Below are 24,565 nucleotides of genomic sequence, written 5' to 3'. Positions count from 1 at the left end.
GGGCATGGCATTGCCTACAGTTAAGGGCAATCTGTCGACCCTGTTTATCTGATCAACCCTTCAATTTTTACTACTAGTGGAGTGTTTTCCAAAAAGTTTGTTTTACTTTTTACCTCCCAAATACATTTGTTGTTCTTCAGTGGAGTTTGAACCATGTTCTGACCATCTTCACGGCATCTCTGTTTCTTGTTGATGCGTAATTACCCAGCTTGACTCCTTACCCTAGCAGGTCTGTTGGTGGCAATTAATTCAGCATGCAGGACCAGAAATCTTCAGAACCTCGCAGTTCATCAACCCTTCACAATTTTCTACCTGGAAAAGTTGGTTATATGCAACAGCCCATCCTCCTTACGCAAAGTGGTTTCTGCATTCCATATGGCCAGAATACTACATCTTCCTTCCTCTTCCACAAACAGCCAGGCGGAGGAATGTCTGCATAGGCTGCATCTGAAGCATGCAGTGTCGTATTAAATCACCCACACATAGCACAGATATGATGGTCAGCTTTTTGTAAAGTTTTATGGCAAAAAAAAGGGCAATGTGGTGGGCAAATGTATTATTTCACATTGGGCTGTCCTCTGTATCAAGATCCTCTTCACCAAGGCCAATAAAAATCTTTCAGAGCGTATTCATGTTCATTCAATCAGTGCTGTGGCTGCTTTTATGGCTGTTTCCAGAGGCGTTTCAGTTGGCAACATTTGCTGTTCAGCTATGTGGTTATCAATGCATACTTTTGCAAAGCCTCACATCTCAGGTACATAGTGATAGGTACTTTTCCCAAACTCTGTTGCATGACTTTCTTGGTTAACCAGCACTACTCAGTCCCACCCCTGAAAGAGTTATTGATTTGGGACTAATTTGTAAGGCGAGGAGTCAGCTGAAAATAGATTCATCAGAACGTACTTAACTTTGGTAATGATATTTCAGGTAGATACAGATTTTCCCGCCCCACCCCCCATCTTCTCCCTCCTTGATTAGGTAGTGCCATAATTGGTAAGATCTAAGATTATCTAAACATATTGTGTGCTGTAATTGTCACTGTTGTGGCTCTCCTGGTTCTTTTCGGCACGTCTTGATGAGGAGTGTAAAAAATGTCAGGTAGTGACACACCCAGCCTTTATATGGCATAGGCCTGAGTATCTCTTACTCTCACTTACAAAAGGCTTTCGGCTTGATTTTTTGTTGTTTATTGTTGTTACGTGCTGTCTACAAAAATGTCCACGTACTATACTTACTCATTAGTTTAGAACTACAGATAGCAATACTTAAGATGTAGGCTTGGGTGACATTAAAATTATGGTGGCGTAATCTGTGTAATTTTGAGAATTTTACATTAAGCTTTATTGTGAAGCTACCAAAATTGCACCACGTCGCATATTTACGCCATGCAAAATATAACATGGGAACATAATAAACAACCTGAATATGACCAGCTGTTGTTTGCAGCACTTGTATATTTTGTGAAAAATTTTTAGTGCAAAACGTATCGGACACAAGGATGCATTTTGCTCCAAAATATAGCACTAAATGCCAGATTTGACTCAATTACACATAGTTTTATCCAGATTTCCCGTATTTACGCAAAAACAAATTGTATATGAAATTCGCCCACGCCGATTAAAATGTGTATAAATGTAGACGGAGGATAAATGCCCCGGAGACAATCAGTGCTTCCGTTATTTTTCTTAAGAGCTAATCCTGTTTTGGTACAAATTCAATTTCAAAACAGAAAAATAAATATACCAGTTTCCTGCAAAATAAACCTAATTCCAGTACTAACTAAAGCCTTGTCTCTTTCCGACGACCACTTTGAATACTTTTTCTCCTATCAAAATGGTACCCAGCTGTTTCTTTCTGGTGCAAACACCTGCCCATAGAAAGACCATAAATCACATATTCTGACAAAAACATGATGGTTGCTTAGAATTTATAGGACTAATGGCCCAATTTAAAATGAGTTTATTCATTTCAGGGGCTGTGAGATGACTTTATCAATGACAAAGAAAGGTCCTATTTAATAATTAATTAATTTATTGACCAGTGAAGCCCTTCTACCAGACGTGGCTTACAAAATATCACAGAATCTCATTGTAACAATCGTCAGTCTGTCGATTACATAGAGGCAATACAGAATTTTGAATTTCGAGACGGATGCAGTATTAAGCCAGAGTACATGGAGCAGATTTAGAGGATATACATACATTGAAGGGTGACGATCTCGATGAGAAGTGAGGGAGAAAGTGTGAGGGTAACCATCCAACACGAATTCATACTTTTTTAGAGCATGTTTTAACTGCATTGGTGGAAGAGGCCGGGGGCTCTCACCAGGAAATGCATCTCTAAGTGAATGTCTCAGCATTTCACTGAAACCTTTCAGAGGCAGAATGGTTCGTGAATGTCCAGAAATGTACAATCAAAAGTAAACAAAAAAATACTGATACATATTACATTCTTTCCATCGTTCAGGTTTTCTATTCTGGCTGCGAGCTGATTGGTTCTAAGGGACGGTGATCCACTGGTACTCTGGGTCTCTGTAGCATGGTTTATATTTATAGAAGCCAAAGCCGAGAAAGCTGCGTCATTAATGAATTATTATTGTTTTGATCATAAAAATTGATACCTCGCTCATATATGCCATTTATTTATTAAAAGAAAATCTCGCATCTGTCGGGCAATGCCATCCCAGGCTTCAGTACTTTTCACGCTATCAATTTTTAGAATTATTTTATTGCCATATATTGCAATGTAAACAGTTCAGTGTATAGGGATAGTAAGGGCATTGTCAGCCACGAGGGGTGCGGTTGGAATCGGGCAATAAGGAATGACCCCAAGCCAAATAATGGGGTAAAAGGCCGCTTTATTGGACAGGTGGGCAAAACAATACATCATTGGATACAACTCAGGCTAATACAATATTCCGACTATCACCCCCCCCCCGCCCCTAATAATTTTCCCGACAACCAATTTCCCCAACGTTGTTCGGCCTAATCCTCCTCCCCAAACTCCTGTCTACCTCTCCTGCCTACCCCTTCCCTCCAACCTCACTCCCTTGCTTCCCTCTGTCCCAAGCTATTCCTAATGCCCCAAACCCTTCCTGCCTGTCTTGCTCCCCTCCAACTCCGCCACCTGTCCAAGCGACAACCACCAAAATACAAATATATAAATAACAACAAAATATTTTCATTACAAGGGTGGGTGGGTGGGCCAGAAACACATCCCCCTACCTCACACCCTCAGGAGCCACAGCGCGACGGTTATTTCGCGCTCCTAGCGCTCGCGCTGCTGGCGTTAGCCAATTGGAATGCTGGCCACCTGTCCGGGGCATACCAATTGCCCGAAGCTGCCCGGGGGTGGACAATCTGCGATTGCCACCCCCAGGAGCCCACATCGGGCAATAAGGAATGTCCCCAAGCCAAATAATTGGGTAAAAGGCCGCTTTATTGGACAGGTGGGCAAAACAATACATCATTGGATACAACTCAGGCTAATGCAGTATTCCGACTATCACCCCCCGCCCCTAATAATTTTCCCGACAACCAATTTCCCCAACGTTGTTCGGCCTAATCCTCCTCCCCAAACCCCTATCTACCTCTCCTGCCTACCCCTTGCCTCCAACCTCACTCCCTTGTTCCCTCTGTCCCAAGCTATTCCTAATGCCCCAAACCCTTCCTGCCTGTCTTGCTCCCCTCCAACTCCGCCACCAGGAAAAACCCTAACACAGGAGTTTTTCCTGTCCCCCCCCCAGTAAAAATCAATAAACCTTTCTAACTGGACGCTTGTCATCAGTTAAAAGAACAACATACCACCAATGTCGCCAAACAGGTGAAGCTTTATTCATTCCAATGAAAAATGTGCCATATGCTTGCACTATGAAAAGAAAACCAATTTGTTATAGTATTTTCAAAATACCCAAACAAATAATCACCAAGGTCCTACCACATCATAACTTAGAATTGAGAAAACAAGGAAAAAAGGTGGGGGTAAGAGGGGGAGAGGGGAAGGGATGCGGGGAGAATATTGTTGCATTTACTTGGGCAATTGAAACATCTTTAGTGTAAGCTTGATCACAGAAACGTGAAAGCTGTCGCTAAAACAGCATAACCTAACATCATGTATGAATCTGAAGAATCTTGGAAACCATCTCCTTTATATTTAGAAGATACATTTTGTTACCAATAAAAGGTAAGTGAACACCATCATGTCTAAATAAATTGATAGTCCTCTTTCGTAATTGACTCGTGAATCAACCAATACATTCCAGCACTGTAACAAAAACTATGTAGATTTCTATTCACTTTCCTTCGTGCTCTCTCGACTGCTGTAAATCGTTCTGCACCTCTCCAAATTCTTTGTGGCATTAATGCCGTTAAAACAAACTGTGTGTTGGGCCATGTCTTTGACAAAATTTCAAGATCTGTTTTCATCTCCATGATTAACCCCAGACCTGATAATTGCACTAAGTCGTTTTCACCAAGGTGAATCAGCGCCACTGCAGGTTTAGTTTTACAAGAGAGCTCGCTCATTAGAGGCAGTAGCTGACCCCACTTCATACCACTTTTCCCAAACCATGAAACTAGGACATCCTCTGAATGAAACCCCAAATTCCTCCCAAAATGTCTTTTTTCCGCTTGTTTAGCAGCCCATTTAATGAAAGAATGTCCAAGAATCCAAACTTGTCTTTGCGACAATGGCCAACATGCCAACACACCTAGAAAGAAAAAACAATTAGTATCATAACTTAGGAACGTCACATTCCAATTCTCTAATATAACGTAAACAACAATTGGATGACCAGCGTCCTAGCTTCTTTTTTTTTTTAAACTCTTTTTATTGGCATTTATTATTACAGTTGGTATTTGGCCGCATTAACATGAGATATGCGTGTCCAATCAGCTTGTATCAATCTTGACATGACCAGCATCCTAGCTTCTTAACGTCACTGAGGGAAAATCCCCACCTGGCTGCTTCTGAAGCCGCGCCTATGCGGAAAGAATGCATACCAAAATCGATAGGGTTTCTCCCCACCTTCTTCAAAGATCTACGCAATATGGCCAGCAATTGAGAAGCTTGGAGCCTGGACTCGTCCGGATGCCTAAAAACAAATTCTGAGGTTGCACCACCCACTAACAAAGTCTAACCACGCTTGTTTAGGGCACAAAGGGCCATTTATGGTTTGTAAAATCACCCTCGATCCTTTACCTGTTTGGACCGTTTTTGACCGTTCCAAGAAAATACATATAGATGAGTTAAAGAGAGAAACATTCTGAACTTTGAGGTCCCCATTGTGAGTTGTGCCCAACAATTCTGAAACTCTAAATGCTCCAAAAAAGAGCCAAATCATACACAATTTAAATAAACAACATTTAAATAGGGAAAAACAAACCTCACATAAAATGCATGTAACAATATATAATAATTGTAAAGAAATAGGCTCTCTTTTGTACTGACCCCTCTTTTTGGTTTTCACCCAGCCCTGCAGTATTCTCCTGCCCATCTCTCCGGCCGAGGGCTCGTATCCCCAGATAAACTTGCCATAAAATGACACCCCAGCTAGTTTTCCGGCTATTGTTGTGGAAGAGATACTCCTCTGTATATTGCCCATAATGAAGTTAAATCTATAATCTCTACGCTGACTTAAACCTTCCCCAGGAGGACCTCTATACTTAGCACTTGAATCTAAAAATTCCAGCCAAGCTCTTCTGTAGGCCAATTTGGTGCTGTTCGCTAACGAGCTCTCGATTAGATGGTAAGTAGTCAAATCGTCAAATCCCAAACTTCTTCAGACAATCTGCTCCGGGCACCAAACCCCTATCTCTCCCACTGAAATCGAGTTAGGGCATCTGCAATGTTATTTGCCACTCCCGCAATATGTTTTGCTTTGAAAATGATGTTAAATTGCAAACATCCTAGCATAAAGATTTGTAACGGTTTCAGCAAATGTTTATCTCTAACCTTTTGCCCGTTTACTAGGTCCACTACAGTTTTATTATCAACATTAAAAACCACTGTTCTGTTAGCCAGCTTTGGACCCCAGATAGCCAATGCCACTATCAGAGGGAAAAATTCCAGAAAAGCTATGCTTCTCTTTCCGATGATCCACGCGTGTGGCCAATGCTCCGCACACCACTTTCCTTCCCAGAATAAACCAAAACCATTAGCGCCGGAAGCATCAGAAAATAACTGTACTTGCCAGATAAAATCCTCGTCTAACGACCAGATCGTGACATCGTTAAACTCTTCCAAAAAACGTAACCATACTTCAAAATCAGCCCTCATATTGGCAGTTACTCTGATCCTATGGTGCGGAAACTGAATGCCTGACATGGAAAAACCCAGACGTCTGCAAAATGCTCTGCCTGCACGTATGACCCTGCAAGCGAAATTGTCAATTTGTCCGCTTTTTTAGCATATTCCAAAAGCCTGGTTATTTCAAGTACTTTCTTCCACGGAAGCTTGGCCTCCATCTTATGTGTATCAATTTCAATGCCGAGGTATGTTAAGCTGGGGCCTTCTGTTTTGTCTGGCGCTAAGGGAACCCCCATCTCCTGTGTAAATGCTTCAAAATCTCTCAATGCCTTTCCACATTGCTAGGAACCTGCAGCTCCCATAAATAAAAAATCATCCAAATAGTGCGTTATGCCACTATGTCCTGTTTTGAATGAAAAACAGCACTGCAAAAATGAACTAAAGGATTCAAAAAGCCTGCAGGATATCGCACAACCCATAGGGAGAGCCTTATCCATGAAAACTTTTCCTTCAAAGTAGATGCCCAGCAGTGAAAAATCAGAGGGGTGAACTGGTAGTATTCGGAAAGCCGACTTAATGTCACATTTCGCTAGCTCAGAATCTTCCCCTGTAATTCTGATCATCCCCAAGGCTGTATCTACAGAAGCAAACTTCACCATGGAGTCCTCTTTAGCTATAAAATCGTTAATGGATGCACCATGAGGCCAGGTGAGATGCTGTATCATCCTGAATTCTCCTTCAGCTTTCTTAGGGACCACACCTAGTGGCGACACAATGAGATTGTCTAATGGCCATGTGTCGAAGGGGCCTGCCATCCTACCTTCCTTTACTTCTGTAAACCGCTTCTGCCTTACAATGTGCGGAAAATCATCTGCAGACTAAGTTTTTTGCAAACCTGCGAACTCTAGGTCCTTGATATCCCAGTTTGAACCCTTCTCTAAAACCCCATTCAAACAGTAACTTGTCTATGTTAATTGGCGTAAAAGCCCTTGTGACCAAATTGAGAAATGCCACCTCTTCCTCTGTTTGGTAAACCGCCCCCCCAATGTGACTGTTCCCCAAAACATGGCGTGATGGCATGTTTCCCTCCGCACCTGGAGCACTCGTGCTTATATTTACAGGGGTTTTTTGCGCAGAATCCCTTATTGAAATTCCAGAAGGCGCCAGAGATGAAGGTTTGCGGTCTGCCCCAATTACCCCCCCCCCCCTTCCCCAGGGTGGGCCTGTTCAGAAAGGGCCGACTGGGAACTGCTAAACCACTCGCGGTATGCATGGATGGCGGAGGTCTTTGAGGGTACATCCATAGCACCCAGAGTTCATTATCCACCTCACCCCATGGTTTTTCAGGAAGGAGAACGGGCCTTGCCTGAAACTCTTCATCATAGTGTCACCAGGCATACCCGCCAAACTCAGTAGCATCTTTCCTGATAGGTCAGTAGCACTTTTTAAATATTTGGACACTATCTTGAAACTTTTTGCAGTATACACTCTCGAAAATAAGAAAAGCTGATGTCCAGGTATCTATATTCGTGGGCACCCTTGGTCTCCTTGCTAACTCCCATGCCTCTTCACCTGGAACTTTCCTTTGCCTGAATCTCCCTATGAAGAAGCTTAAAAACATCCACAAAATCTCCCTTCTATATTTTCTCTTTTGTACTTTTGGACAGATGAGCACCCAATGGCATCGACAGGCCCATATAAGGTAAACGTTTCAAACCTTATGTCTGTAATGTGTTACTTTCCACTTACGCACCCCTACCCGGACTTGCCGCCACATCGGACTTGCCTACCGAAACTTCAGCATTTGCAACCACCTTACTAGCTGCCTCCTTCCATGTAACCTTGGAATGTCCGGACTCTGTACCTACGCTTTTATCAACACAAAAACGTTTGCGATGTGATTGAGTTTGTTCCTCACCTGGTTTTATGGATGTGCTGTCTTCAGACTCTTCTCTTCGCTCCCTTAGTATTAGGTTTGGTATTGGTTCCGCTCGGAGCGCCTTCACTGGGGTTGTCCTGTGAAAAATAATTTCTGGAAATATCTTTAGTAAACCCCCCCCTTGTCCCGAAAAGAAATGGGAACATTTTTTACCAGCTCATCCTCATCTTCAAGTTCCCCTTCTTCTAAAGAGGCATCATCATCCTCAACTGAAATTTTTCTTAACACCCCCACCTCACCTACTCTTCCACCCCTACTACTGCCACTAGGAAGCTCCCCATCCCCTATACCCCCATCGTACGAATTCCAATTAATAGCTCGCGCAAAACGAGACGCTCTCTTGGCATCCAACGTCGTGGGGAATTTCGCTTGAAAATCCCCCTCTTCAGTGCTTCGTACGCTGCAAGACGCAAGAGGCCTGACTGAGGTAACCCTACTGCCCTTTTTTGTGCTTGGCAGCATCTCGCCCGCGAAGGGCTGCAAGCCGCTTCAACTTGCAGCTACATGCAGTCTGTTTCTTTCCAGCTTAGATAATCTAGCTTCATTCGCGATTTCTTTTGGCATCCAGACCCACTGCCCCTCTGCCTCCAACTCATTTGCACCGGCCGCCTGACCCCCAACTGTTTTGTACATTGGTTTCAAACACTCCTCACCAAATGCGGCATTAACCTGTGTTAACGTGAAATGCTCGTCATTTTTATCTTGCTGTGTCACATAACTCTGGGTGTCTACAACGCTGGGCGTATTTGCTGGCTGAAACATATCTCCCCCTGCGCTAGAAATAACAGGTGACAGACATCTCTCCGTTTATGACTCTGCAGACACACCTGAATCGACAAACTTTTGTTTGTTAAAAATAAAGATATTCTGCTTTTGTTTCGTAATTGCTTGCTTTTCAGTTTCATGGCCTTGTAATGGCTCTGAAAGGCCACTAGGTGGAGTATTTTCTTTATTGACAACTCCCCGTGTGGCTTGGGGAAGAGCCCTGTTTTTATTATCATAGCTCTTGGTCACCAGAGAAGGAATAGAGGCTGCGCGCGTGCGCGGCCTGCCCCTCCCTCTTTTCACCGGCATGCGAGCTATCGTTGTCGCAGGAGCCTGAGGTAGACGCGCACCACACGCAGGTGAGGCACCAGCCCGCAAACTGTCCGCACCGGGTGAAGGCACTGGGGAGCCCTCACTCAACATACAAGCTGCCACCACTGCCGACACACCTCCCGCAGCCCTGCGCGAACCACGCTCCATACCCACCCACGCCTGTGTTAGTACACCAGGCATGATAAGGTCCTCCCTCCCCGCCTCGCACAATACACGCAGCGCTTCACGGACAGAAGCAGCTGCTTCCATATTCATTAACCAGCAACAGGTAACAATCAAAATATCAAAACGCCGCCAGAAACACAACCCCCTACCTCACACCCTCAGGAGCCACAGCGCGATGGTTATTTCGCACTCCTAGCGCTCGCGCTGCTGGCGTTAGCCAATTGGAATGCTCGCCACCTGTCCGGGGCATACCAATTGCCCGAAGCTGCCCGGGGTGGACAATGTGCGATTGCCACCCCCAGGAGCCCACATTTGAACCAATCACTCAGACCACGCCCCTTCCATCTGTGACGTAGCTCTTAATAGTGGGGAGGTTGAAGTGGCACCTGCGTCCAGTGGTGTGGAGGCCTCTGCTGCACCGCACCTATGCCTGTGGTTTACTATAAGGGAGCAAAGGGTTCCTTTTAGGTCTGACGTTAACAAAGGCGTTTTATTTTACTTAAACTATATTATAATAATATACTTATTTACAGGGGCCAACCCTCTTCATCCATTGGTCTTTTATTGTGTCATTCACATTTTTGTTCCACCTTCTGAAGCATGCAGCATATAGCAGGAACAATGGGTCAGCCCACTCCAATCACTGGCTACCTTCACTCTGAGCGATGGCATCCTGCCATTTCACAAGGAGCACCTTCACATACAAAGTAGCTACGTTCAGCACCAGGGGTTGCAGTGGCAAATTGTGTTTTTGAGATTAAAAATATATTTTGGATTTTAACCTTTTTGTGAGGGGGGGGGGGGGGGTTCGGCAGCTTCCCAAACAATAAATGCAAAATTCATGTCAGAACAAACTTCTGGGGTAACACAAGACCTAATTGCTTTGACAATGCTTTGTTCTGTGCTTACTTCAGGGCCTCGAAGCTAAACCGCTGCCTCCTATTTTTGGAAACTATTTTTGTATGCATGACTATTAATGCCAGAACTGGCTATCATTACGAGTGTTGCTGGTTTTTAAAAAAGGTTTCTCTTTGTTGTGACTGTGATGAATACATTCTTTGGTCATGGGCCACCCCAGAGGGACCTCTACTACTGCTGCTTCAGTATGCATATTTTATATGACGCTACCAAAACGGTTTATATTGTTGCACTGCGCTTCTAGGATTGAAATTGCTCACTGGGGATTGAGGCCCTGTGAATTATAATTCCAATTAAAAATGTTCAGAAGAGTGAACAATGTTGATAGTCTATTCAAAAGATGAATCATTTAAAAACCTTGACCAATCTCTCATAATCTATATTTTTCCCTCCCCTATACCGGATATTTCCGCTTGGTTAATTTCATTTTTTTTCTTACAGTGCCATTTCAATAAACAAAATGCTCTGTGTTTCTTTCTTCCAGAGGCTTTACTGCATTCAAAATTGTTCTTTAATACTAAACATTTGCTGTTTTTGTTATTTCATTTTTCATTTTCCCTTATCCTTTAGATATTACTTAAAGAAGTTGCTCTTCTTTAAATATTTCCAGCTCATAATTTCTCAGAATAATATGTTTCCTATTTGAGATATTTCCCACAGGCAAGAAATCTTTTCAGAATATTGCTGTGGATAGCATAGGTTCTGCATCGGTAAACATTTGCATTGATTTATTAAATAGCTACATTCGTAGCCAGATTAAATACATTCATTAAATCATTTCGTGTTTCTAGTATTTTTTAAGTTCTGTCTTTTGAGGATGTGAATGTATAGAAGTATAGTATTTTATATGAGTTAAATTATACCAAGAATTTAAATTCCACCATTTCACCAGAATTTCTTTTAGCTACAGTCCGTCTCTAATGGACGGAAGTTGCAAGTAACTGTGGGGTGTCAGTGGCTGTGCAGTTTGATTTATTTGGGTTGCAGATGAGTAAACTCTTTCATGATTCAATGTAAGACTCAATGTTTGGGATTCTCAAATGCATCTGTCCCTCATGTCTGACGCATCACAATATTTTATAACTCAAAGGCCTCAGTAACGACTGCTACACTATCAAAGGTTGTTAGGACTTGGCCAACTTTTAAATGATATATAGCAAATGTATTTAGTGGATTTTTATGGGATTCAAATGCAAGAAGGTGTCCTTCTCCTAGGAATAAACAGCCGTGGTCTGTGCAGGTAAGAGCGGTGGGGCAGTAGGGTCTTTGGGGGGGGGGGGGGGGGGATTTGAACTGATAACCACAGGGATTTCGACAGACTACCATGAGGGAAAGTTAAATAAATCGTTTCCCCTCATTGTCGTCTGTCAAAATACATCCCCCCACCCGGCCTTACTCCACCACCACTCCTACCTGCTCGGGCCGCATCTGGAAATAAATGAAAATAATACAGATCATAGATTTAAAATCCAAGTTTTAGTGCTTTCCTGAACATCAAGTAGCACGTCATTTCACAAAGAGGGAGAGAATTGAGGTTATAGGAATGGATAAGCGAGTTTAACAAAGCACCAAGCTGGGCCTTCCCAGCTCTTCGCCACAAAGGATTCCAAATGATAGAATTGACTGAGTGGGATGGCTCAGCAGGAGTTCCTTCCATTGGTGTAGGGAAACTGGCACATGGAGCTGGCAGACTAAACTTAGGAGGCCAGCTATGATTGGCAACAAGGGGGAATAAAGACATTTATTCACATGAATAACCATTCCTTCAAAGCGTTATTAGGCATACATCTATGACCTGCTTGTGCACACCATGTTATTGTAGGATTCTGCTCTTTCTTTATTTTGACACTTTGGTTATGTTATTTAGAGATACAACAATAGATATAAATGTCAGACAATGACCACAAGACTCACTAAATCTATTAATTTCCCTGCCTGCTGAAACATTATATACCCTATTGTTTTTAGGATTACCCGGATTTAGTTGCCTATCACAGGAATAACTCTGCATCAAAATTGTCTTTCCTTGAATCCTGGGAACACTGAAATTCTGCTCTTTGGCCCTGGGAATCCTGCTCCCCCGTACCCTCCTAATCGGCACACAGATGTGCTCTTTGTTGGTGAGGTTTCCTTTATTCTGCAAGTAAATTTAATCTTGAAATCAGCGTTCACCACTTTAGTCCGCTCAGAGGGGTCATGGCTTTACACCACCTGCTCAAATAACTTCAATACTCCTCACAGTGGTAATGTTGCAATGCTACCTACACAGATCTGTGGAAATTATATCAAAATTCCAATCTTTTACTCAGCCTGGGATGCCTTGACCACATCACAAGATCACTCAAGTCTTAGCATTGATTCCCATTAAATTATCATGCTTGAGTACGTTTTGTCTCATTCACATTCTTAACATAGCCCCTCTTGCGATGTCTGATTGAACCACCCAGACGTCTAGGCCAGCAAGCACAATCTCCTATCCATAAGCAATCCCAGTAAATTCAATCTGCAAGAAGATCTCTTTGCTTAGGGCTTACTATTGCGGAACACCCCGCCACCTCAGTTCAGACCTGATGTCCTCAAAAGTAGGAGGAGCGTGAAAACCTAATTCTTCATCCAGGTATGTGTTTAGAGTATTCTGTTCCATTCTGAGTCAAGTACCAGCTAACCTTTGACTCATTAACGTGCCCTGCTGTCAGAAGCCTAAGAATGGTATTTTGTCACCACCATTGCAGGCCAAGTTCTCGGAATCTGCAATTCTTTTAATGTTACTTTTAATAAGTATTACAGAGATCTTCTTTGTCACATTCTGTCACTAATTTCAGCAATTTACCTAATAAATACTTTTCCCTCTAACCTACAATTCTTAATTAGTTTACCTTGTTAGGGCGATATAGGTTCTATAACATTCTTTAGTGACTTAAGTTTTGTGTTTCATGTAAAATTACACTCATGCATTCCATTCAAAGCCAGGGACAACAGATATCCGGCACCCTGCATGCCAACTTTTCTCTTCACCACCCTTTAAACTGAGGACAATCTCGGCTATCTATCCCAATTGAATGCAATAATATACTAATCACCACTCTGGAATGTCATTTATTGCTATGCTCTATATCTAACTTCAGCATTTTCGACTGACATTTACTAATGGTGATATAATACATTTCTAAGTTTCTGCATTTAACAAATATATGTGTTTGATAGGCACTATCTTCTTGGCATTTGAGACCTCTCACACTCTCCTCTACAAATTGTGCTATTTTGCCTGTTTTGATATGGAAAGCGTAGAATCATTTCCACTGAAATATCCATTATTTAGTTGCTACAGGGATAGATATGTCAGGGAGTGATGTACTGAATACTTTAGGCCAGCGGTTCTTAACCTTTTGAATTCTGTGAATCCCTCCTGAATCATTACTGAGTTCCAGGGCCCCCCACAAGTCATTACGGAAAACTAGGGATGCCAGCCGAAGCAATTTTAAAGATTTGAACCTCAAAATAAAACACACTAAAAAAACAGGACGCATCAAACAAACAAATATTCAAATACTTTATTTAATTCACAATCAAATATAGAACATTTTGATGGGAAGGTTTGAGCTTTTCTAAACTTGTTTTTTAATTTCTAATCATGAAGAGTTAGGCGAATCTCTAGCATATCACTGTCTTTTTTTTGCTCCTAATGCATGCAGTGTTTTTGTTGGTACTTCAATAAAGTCCACCCATCGGCTATGTCATATCCTGTTTGCTCTACTGATGTTGCTCCAATGGATGAAGCTAAGGATACCAACTTCAGTTTTAGCCTAATGTTTTAAATTCCTCCACATTCACAGAACGTTTTAAAATTTTGGACCACAGTTAAGAACCACTGCTTCAGCGACAAACGTTGATTTGGCTATCCTAACTACTACTCTCCCTGCCCAGTCTTATCTACACCTTTTACAGTTGAAATAGAAGACACACTGCAGAGCTGTAATATTTATTTTAAAAAAGGAAGACCCACAGCTTTTTAAAACAAATGCGTTTGAGATCGACATCACTAGGCCTAATCTGGGAATCCTTTCAAGCCTTTGCTTAGCATTCATCTTTCCATATTTAGCGGGATAAAAAAATGAATGAAACCTGAGGTCTGGCTTTTCAGAAGGAATCTGAATGAAACGAAATTCAAAATCTGGTAGTGACAGCATTTGGGATAGCTAAAGGTGGGTATTTCAAATATTTACAAATGTAGATGTTTTTCTACATATTTCTATTATGATTGAAACCCCAAGCTTTATGTATATCGGAATGAGTTCTGCAGTGTGTCTTCTAGTCTAACTAAAAAAGGATAGATAACACTCAATAATCTGGGCAGGGAAAGAAGTGGTTAAGATGGCCAAATAAAGGGTTATTTCTGAAAGCAAGGGTTCTTAACTGTGGTCTATGGACTTCTGGGGGTCTGAAACTGTTTAGAAAATGAAACATTAAGTTTTTGTTCTTGACACAAAATTACTAAATTATGAGACAATGTCTGCCAATTCTGCTTGGGTCTGCAACATTTTTATATTTTGCTGGGGAAAAACTCTGCAGTACCATTAACCTTTCCTTATCCTTCTTCCTTTTCCAATCAGGATATTCACTACAATACTGTGCATATTCCAACATTCCCTCTATTGATTTAGCTTGCCAACACGTAACAGATTGTTGCATCTGAATTCTAATATCGGGCCCCAGCCCCATTACAGAAGCAAACACCGGGGCAGTCATTCCCTACCGAGTTGCATCCTCTATTCCACTATGTTGCTTATACACTTGCAGTGATCTCTCATAATAAGCGTTGATATTTGCACTCACATTTTCATTCTATGTATTTTGCACACTTTTTTACAATATTTCATGCTGTGGTGCACTTATCCATCACTACTGATGAGGGTTCAACTTTAGACCTCCTCACTGAGAGTCTGTATCCGGTTACTTCACAGATACCTTGAAACTGTCCCACAAGTATTTAGCACTACAATACAAAAAAAATGCTGTCCTCAATACTTTTGACAACTTTGTTATCCTATGTACCATTTTTCAGGGGCTTCCCGCAAACTCAAAGTTCTTAGAAAATGACTACAAATCACACCATATCCAAGGCACACAAAAGTGAACTGGTTGGCTGTTTCCCCTCTGAAACTTTCTCAATTGGTTTTCCTCTGTACATTCAAATAAATGCATTTCTGGAATGTTATCATCATCAGCCTTTACAAGCCTGTCTTTTCAATGACTCTTTACTTACTCACAAGCATTCCACATGTCCCCACTTTCTTATCTGATCCAACAACTCTTTAAACCAATTCCGCAACAAAACCAATTTCTCTTTCTTCATGTCATTCTCACTCAAATTTAAACACATGTAAAGGACGTATTCTTATTTTGTGCAAATCCACTCCTAGCTGTCGAGTTACTGTAGCAAGCTGATGATATGCCACTTTTGCTTAACTAGTAGTCTTCACTACCAAATGAATCAAACTATCTTTGCTTAATCCTTCCCATTCTAACCCCCTTTATGTTGATACCATACTATTCGTACCCTGGAAGCCACTGGTAGCGCAGCAGCCCCAGAACAGCGTTCTGTTCCTTGTAGGATTTTTCCTCAATTTACAGCCCACTGTTCCCCTAGATCAGTGCAACAATAATGTATCAATGGGTAGTTTATAAGCATTGCATTTGGTGTGCAAGTTATGGTTTGCACAATTATTCTGCAAGTTATGAATTGCTTTCTTAAAACTAATTTGCTAAATTCAGTAGTTTTCAGTTTTAATTTGTAACCATAACTCCACTTTAAATGTGTTTTTTTTCACGTGAATTTCTAATTTTTTTAAAAATCATATATTAATGTTTTACAGCCACAGCTAAACATAACTTTGCTTTTTCAGTAAATATTTAGTTTTTTTGTTCATATACCACATGCCACGGTTCCATATGCCCAACCAACCATGAGCAGCCAGCACCTACTGACCAGGACCTTTAACTGTGCACACTGTGGGTTAGCCACAGGGCCTGTCTTGATGCCAGGCCCCTGCAACCATAACCCCAGGCAGCCAATCTACACTGAGCAAAGCCTTTGGTTATACACATTTGGGATGGATTGCAATGCCTGGCTTTCGGCCTGACCCAACACCGAACCATCCTCTGGAAGCCAACTCCCTCTACATATGGACTTTGGCCATGCGCAGCGGGTGTTGGCATAGGCGGCAAGGCCCTGCACACAACCCATAGCATGCGGCCTGCCCCTGGTGTGCTAGATCTTCAAGAGTGCACAGCAGGGGTTTGCCAAACTTCCCTATCCCGCTTGCTCATGCGCCCAATTCACTGCCTTTAGCCAACCCCCCATGCATGGCCATTGACCAAACACAGCCATAGTGTACTGAATACTTTTTTCCATTTATTTGGTCCATGCACCGAACCATGAGCCCAATTTGTAAATCGTGAGGGACACAGAGAGGGTCTAGTATTCCAGAATTGTAAAATAATTTATAGCCAGAGTTTCCCTTTAGGGCTGTCCCACATGGGTATGGGATTCAGGGTAGGTTTATCATGTCCCGTTATGCCCCTTGTCATTTTTTTCTCAATTGGTGCTCAGTGCATAACATTGGCTAATGGCAGCTGAAATGGAAATTATTCTGTGACAGCCATGAAATCAAAGAATGGCAGATTTGTGAATCTGCAATGGACAACTGGAGAAAAAGCTACCTAGCCCAAAAGTCTGCCTTTATTTTTTAAAGGGATTAGTAAATCCTCCCTGGACTTGCATATCCACATAGGATTCATAAATTAACGGTTCTGATTTCTCTAAAATGTAACTTCTTCGTGCCCAGACCAGAAAACATCTTAAACGCTAATTTCTCAAAAATTACTGAATGGATTTACACCACATTAAGGAAAGACATTCCCTTGGGTAATCTGCTACTTTCATGCCAAGTGTGGTATACTTCCATTCAGCTGTTTTTTTGAGGAGCCAAGCATTCTTTGAGAGTGAAAAGGAAAAAAATTCTCTTTTACAGCACCCCACCCCAATTTTTTGGCACCCGCTTGATGGCTTGCACAAAACTTGTCATTGGAGAACCCAAAGTGGATGCATGAACATTTTTGTTGGAAAGGTTTGCATAGGTTTGTCGAACAATACCTCAGTTATTAACAAAACCTAAAATGGCTTTTCAATTCAAAGTCTGACCTTACCATCACTAGACAGGCGCTATATCTAAATACAGATGAGGCATAAACTCAATTCTATGACAGAATCCTCCTTGTATTTAAGATCTAACACAATTGACATACCTCTTTATCCCACTCTCAGTTTTGGAAAATTGGGAAAAATAGAGTGGTTGCAAACTGAAGGCGTTTAACGTTTAACTTATTTTAATAATGAAACCCATTACTATTGCAGTTGTCAAAAAATACCAAGACGGAAAACCTAATAATAGCAGTGGAGGTTGCATAGCCACGTAGTTATTCTTCTGGTCTCCAGACTATACATATTTCACTTTGGACTTTCTGTTAACCGCTGGTGCCGTTCCACTGGCAGGGTTGTTCGTACATTTGTCCATTTTGCCTGAAAGTATGCTTAGCAGCAAGCTGTTTTTCCATTGTGTGGTCTGTATTTGCAACCATGTGTTTCCATCCAAAGATGTTGCTGCCTCATTGAAAAGGAAATCCTTTATGTAGTGCCTAGCTGGGGAAAAACACATTTCATCAGGAGAAACGACCAATTAAGTCACATACTTTTAGGTTTTGGAAAATAGATGCCTTATGAGGCAGAACTGTGCAAGGAATCCTGAACTTGTTTTTGCAAATCGTGACTGAGGTCTCAATGAAAAGATCCAACTTTACTGTTAAAAAGTACGTGGTAAAACGTGTTGATTCTCATGGGGGTGTATACTAAAATGTCTGCAAAATGCAAAACAAAAGTAAAATTTAAAACTTGATGAAAAATATTTTTGTTTCCAAGGTCAAGGGCGTTTAGATGGAGCATTGTGCTCATTTTCAAGTCAAGAAAAGATTGACTATCTTACGAGAGCCAACAACGCTGGTGTCCGAAACATTGAGATGGAGTCCTCTGTTTTTGCAGCCATGTGTCGTCTTTGTGGACTGAAAGGTACGAATTTCCCATCTTGAGCAGAGGTATTTCTGTTAACTTATCAAACTAACCCATTACTTTAAACCTTTCCGTTTTTTATCCTGTGCATATGGTTCAAGTTCCTAGGATGTCCCACAAAGTCTAAGGGTTAAAACTCTGAAATATACTCCTTAGACTTGAGGTAGACCATATGCATTTCGGAAAACAGCTGAAAAAATAACTTTTTATGAAAGAATTTCACTTAAAATCCTCTTTAAATGCTGTGGTGAGATTGCAGAATAATAAATGGGATGTCTGTAAACCTCAGTATATGGAATTTGGCTCCATGGCCACCAATCTACGTGAACCCAATAATGACACCAAACTCAGCCTCCCGTGCACCCCAGCTACTCCAAGCACCGAGTGAAAAACCAGGCTTAGGTTATTATGGGTTGACAAGCTCCCTCATTTTCTGGATGGGGTACTTCTGCAGACAAATATTGAACAATACAAAAAGAGGATGCAGTGATCAAAAGGACCATACTGATGCCTTATTTCGAGTCCAGTCCAGAGTCTAACTGCGACCTGCCTGCATCATCAATATGGCAATCGCAAGGGAATAATTCTTATTCTTTCGTAGCATCCAAGCAATGACCCAGAGGCCAGACAGGAAGACTTTATTGTTGCAACACATAATCCTAACTGTAAATCATAAATGTAAGCAGACTCCCAGAAATCCCCTATATTTCAAGAGATGGTGCTGATGATGTTAAACCCAGTTCTTCCTATAAACCATCACTCTCGCAATACAGCGAACTGGGGGCAAGGGTTTTGTGTGGGAAGGAAGGAACTTTACATTCGATTTCGTATATATCTGGATGGTAGCTCAACTGGGATGTAAGCCTCAGGAAGGTGACCCACCGGTTGCCCTTAGGAGCTCTGGTAGTCCTAACACGCCTGGTACGTGAAGTCATGTTTAGAAAAGAGCACAACAGATAACAGTGAAGGAATGTATTGTAATCCATAGCTTTCATATAAGAGCCCCACTACCCACCTAATCACGAGCCAGAAATTGACTCCAAGTCTGGAGCCACTAGAAGACTTTCAGGAGTAGCAGAAATAAGGTGCTGGAGGTCTATCGCTACAACTAACTTGCCACAACAAAATCCCAGGAGGCCTTAGGGCATCCGAAACAAAAGGAATCCCGCACAAACCTGAGGGGACAAGAGGCCAGTGAGCGGTACAGAAGCAAGTGGAGAATAACCATACAACATGTTGTTGCACGTGATTTCCTCTGTCTCTTAATTCCTTACATGCCTACTGTCCAAAAAATAACTACTCTTCCCTGCTTTCTTGGACTCAAAGCAGTTCCCTTCATTGATGAACCAGTAGACTTCTACCATTCGTAGCAGCTATTCACACCTTTCCTGCCCTCAACAGCCTCCAGTCTTGCTGTTCCCAAACCGTGAAAACCGGTCTACGATAAGGCCTCATATTAAGAGCGACCTGACCTTTACATCTGTGTCACCTTGACCAACGAGTCCTGACAGAAATCATTAACCAGCTTCAGTGGTCCAAGGTCTTTAAAGTGGTCAGAAGGCACCATGATCAGCTATATAATGTACCATGAATAAACCAATACATTAATCTGCAGCTGCAGCTTGCTTTAAAATAGCTGTGCCAAAATTTCTAGTCTATTCAGTAAACTGTGGCATTTCCTACGTGGTTTAACTTTCAACAACAAATATATAGATTGAGCAACAGATTGAGAGAACAGCCTCCAGATGTGCATGCAACCTTTAAATCAATGTATGACTCAGATTATCTACATTACTTCGAATGCATTTGTGAAAGCCGGGCATAACATGATTACGTTTGCACAAGTGAAAGAAAGTTTAGTATTCCACGAGACAATCTCAATTGTTTTCTTGTTCACCGTGTCCCACATGATGCTTTTAGAAGGGACCTGAATGTACCCATTTGGACTAAGAAATCTCTGGTCTTCCATCATCAGAACTACTCAACCTTTATGCCATGTGATGTGTCACATGTTTGAATGTTTCCACGTTACCCCTCATTATGCCACAATGACCGCATAAATATTTTAACTGAATTACTGAAATTGTTGACATATCCTTGTGTTTCAGGGAAACGGGCGAATCGAGCCCCTTTGGTTGTTTCTGTCAGAGAAATTGCTGGATTTGTGTCAAAATGTTGGACGTTAAAAAAACCACACACAATGAAATGCACTGAGTGTGTTACTTGATGGAAGTCACTGGTAGTGCAGCAGCCTCAGAACAGCACAATCCAAACATGATCACTATTGCCTTTTCACCTTAAATCTCTAGACACTGTATGCATACCTGCCCCAAGACGCCAAAGGGAGACTCAAACCAAACACTGGTGCCTAAACACTTGAGAAGACTCCCTTTTAGTAATGGTCCTTACGGTAATATAAATACACCACATCAGAGAGTACAGATCGCGTACAGACCACTGTCCAGCCAAATTGCTTGGTTTGTCTGTAGAGTAGCAGCCTTCATATGGCAACAACAAGCCACACTTTCCTCTGTCATGAAATCCATCAGCACAGGAGGAAGCAGGAGGGATTGTGGGAAAACAGAGGCTTTCCGCAATCTTCTTTATGCAACATATTTAAACAGCCAGATTTCCAAGAAGCAGGCGATCTGCAGAAGGGTTTCTCCAACACGAGGATGAATGACTATTTTCCTTGCACCAGATACTTCACTATTCACCATTTATACACTTTATCTACAAATACAAGGTACTACCAAGGACAACAGATTATCATACCAAGTATGCTCAATGTATTCATCAGTATATTCTTTTTCTGGTGTTCTGTTACTGTGGTTCTGATCTATATTTAGGAAACAGTGGTCTAAGAAGCAGTCTGAGAAAATTTGCTTTTTATGGTGACAAGAAAGGAGACGACACAGAAGAGCATGCTTTGCATACTCTCACGTAATCTTTTTACTAGTTCAATTAATTGTTAGTATTTTTTAAATAGATTAAGAACGTATATATCTAATGCTTCCTAGGCATCGCAGTAAACATTACAACTAAAATAAAAACCTTATTCCATTAAATCGTGAACTAATTCTAGTGAAAATTCCCTTTTCTTTTTTTTTTTTTCAAAACACAGTTTTATTAAGTCCGCAGATAAAACAGTCGCATCTCGAACAGGTGAAAGCCAGTTAGTTCTGGTCAGCATTATGAGAATCAATCTGGTGACTTTCATATGACATTTACAAAATAAGAAAATAAACATATCAGGCTTGTAAACAACAGCCCACAAGTTTATAACCAAGTGTGCCATGTACAACATAATAATCAGTTTAACATACCTTGCAAGCCAATTCTCATATAAAGTAGATCCCTGCATCATTTCGTGTCCCCTTGAACTATCACCCAGTAATCTCAGCATCCGTACAGCGTGGTGGAGGGGGTTCTAAAATAAGACCTAGATAATCTGCCCAGCCTCTCCAGATCTGGAAATGTTTCTGCGAGCAGCCTCGTGCCTTAAATATAGGTTGCTCCATGTTCATACACCAATCCAGACTCGCCCTCCATGTCCTATGTCGAGTCTTTCCATGCCCTATGTCGCGTCTTTCCATGTCCTGGCTATATACCTTTTAGCCAGAGTAGGGCCCAGAAATAGTAGATGCCTTTTTTATATATTTCCTCCAATCTCCTCTGTGACATGCAGCAGTGCAAGCCTAGGGGGCAGGGGTATCTTCCACCCCGTACTTCTGACAGACTGGCCATGACCCCAGTCCAGAATCTAGGGAGCCCAGCGCATTCCCAAATAGTATGTATAAACGTGCCTTCCACACTGTCGCAGCGGAGACAGATGGGAGAAGCATCAGTCCTGCCCTCCACAACCTATAGCTTGTGAAATAGGCATGGTGTACATATTTAAATTGAATTAATCTTGGGCGTAACGCTATTGCGGATCCCCACGAGATTCTAATATCTCCATCCAGTCGTCTCTGCCTGCCATCTCTCCCGGAGTGAGTCCAGGGTTGTAGAGCGATTCGTCACAAGAGATTGCTATATTTTTGCCATCTTGTGGTCACCCAAATCGCCTATAAAGACCTTATCCTCTATCGGGTTAAACTCTGAGATAGATTCCAGGGTCGCTATTTACGGTGTTAGAGAGCGGCAAAATTGCAAATACTTGTCAAATTGAGTACGCTCCATCTCAAAGTCCCTCTGGAGCTCCTGAAAGGACTTCAGAACGGTGCCGCGCATCACGTCTCCCAGTGTGGAGATACTAATGATAGCCCAGTCTCGAAAGCCCGACAAGGTAGATACCTGTGGCATAAGTCCACTCTGCCAAAGAGGTGTTTCTCTTGTCAGTTTTCCCCACTATCCCATTTTGCGCAGCAATTTCTTCCATACTCCAAAGACCACTCGTGTAGCAGGTGGGAGCTGTGTGGCAAGGTGCTACCCATGAGCCATCGTTCCACCTGGTACGCCAAATCATTTTGATTGCTGTGCCACCAATCGTTGACCACTAAGAGGTGGGATGCTGCATGATACGGTTGGATATCCGGTGTCGCTATCCCCCCACAATAGGTAGACTGAAAGCATATTTTGAGTGCGACTCTAGCGGTCTGGTCATTCCAAAGGAAAAGGCTAAGTCTGGAATTAAGCCCTTGGAATCAGGCGGGTGGTATTGGAAAGGGATGATTCTGCAGCTGAAAGAGAAGGTGAGGAAGTGACACCATTTTGAAAATCGCCGATCTACCCAATATGGAAAAGGGCATACGAGTCCATGACTTCATCTCAGTCTGGGTGCACAGCCAGATGGGGGGTACTATTTTTATCCCATGACACCGACTGGGACAAAGCCAGATGAACCCCAAGATATTTAAATCCCAATGTAGCTATCGTGACTTCCACAGTCCATGCGCCAATTTTGGAGCTCCCACACAGAGGTCAAAGTATAGACTTCCGGGCGTTCATATACAAGCCAGAGAACTCTCCAAATATCTGTAGTATGCGGAGCAACCGTGGTCCCGTCCGCTGCGGTTCTGATATAAAGAAAAGGACATAATCCGCATAAAGAGCGATCTGATACGATATTCCACCGGGCCACTCCAATCCCTTAACCTGTGCGTCAATCCAGACCCATGAGGCCAGAGGTTCCAGTGCCAGCGCAAATATATAGGGGGACAGAGGGCATCCCTGACGCGTGCCACGTCCTATAGAAAAGGGTTCCAAGACAGCACCTGCCACTGTAACGGAAGCCATGAGATCCATACATAACAGCCGGATATAGGACAGAAGGCGTGGCCCAAGATTAAGACGCTGCAGGAGAACAAACAGGTACGTCCACCCCAAGGAATCAAATGTCCTATCTATGTCGGCCAGCAGCAGCGCAGTCGGACCTTCCAGATGATCAATCGCTGCCACTGTGTTATGGGCCCGTCAGATATTATGTCGGGTGTTCCGGCCAGGCATAAAGCCTACCTGGTCCGGATGAACCAGGTCGGACATAAAAGGGAGGATACGATTGGCAATGACTTTGGCCAAATGTTTAGCCTCTACATTTAGCAGTGATATGGGACAGTATGATGAGTGTTGATCTGGGGGTGGCCGGATTTAAGAAATATCACAATTTCGGCATGTCGCCAATCTGATGGGTGTCTCCCTTCCTCGAGGGCTACGTTCACCGCCTCCAGATAGTGAGTAGCAAACTGGGACTGAAAGTTTGTAAAACTTGCATGGGACACCGTTAGGACCTAGAGCATTGCCTGCGGGCAAGTCTGTGAGGGCTGCAGTCATCTCCTCAGCTGTTAAGGGAGCATCCAGGTCTGCCCGTGCCGTATCCAATAGGGCTCTGGGGGTAGATCTTCTATAAAGCGAGAAATCACAGATTCAGGTGACACATCATTAGGGGCATATAAATCCGCATAATACGTTGCCAAGCTGGACGCAATCTGGGCTGGATCTGTCATTGTCTGACCTTCGTCACCCAAAATACCTGGTGTTGTTAGTGGGTGAGACGCCCACTGGCATAGTCAGTGTAGGAGAAAGCACGACTTGTCCCCCCACTAACATATTCGGCTGCGTGAGGCCAGCCAAGCCTG

At 42.5% G+C, this 24,565-nt stretch overlaps 1 protein-coding gene across 2 annotated transcripts in view; it reads left to right on the top strand.

Moving 5' to 3' along the window:
• Window positions 1–24,565, top strand: part of UPP2 (uridine phosphorylase 2) — a 120,569-nt gene that overhangs the window by 83,116 nt on the left and 12,888 nt on the right. For both annotated transcript variants that reach the window (XM_085646413.1, XM_085646414.1), the window contains one exon: window positions 18,342–18,488. In XM_085646413.1, the coding sequence (XP_085502539.1) occupies window positions 18,342–18,488 (147 nt within the window). The remainder of the gene's footprint in view (window positions 1–18,341; window positions 18,489–24,565) is intronic.

Source organism: Triturus cristatus, chromosome 3_1, assembly GCF_964204655.1.
Source record: "Triturus cristatus chromosome 3_1, aTriCri1.1, whole genome shotgun sequence".
NCBI lineage: Eukaryota > Metazoa > Chordata > Amphibia > Caudata > Salamandridae > Triturus > Triturus cristatus.
This window is presented reverse-complemented; position numbering and strand designations above follow the sequence as displayed.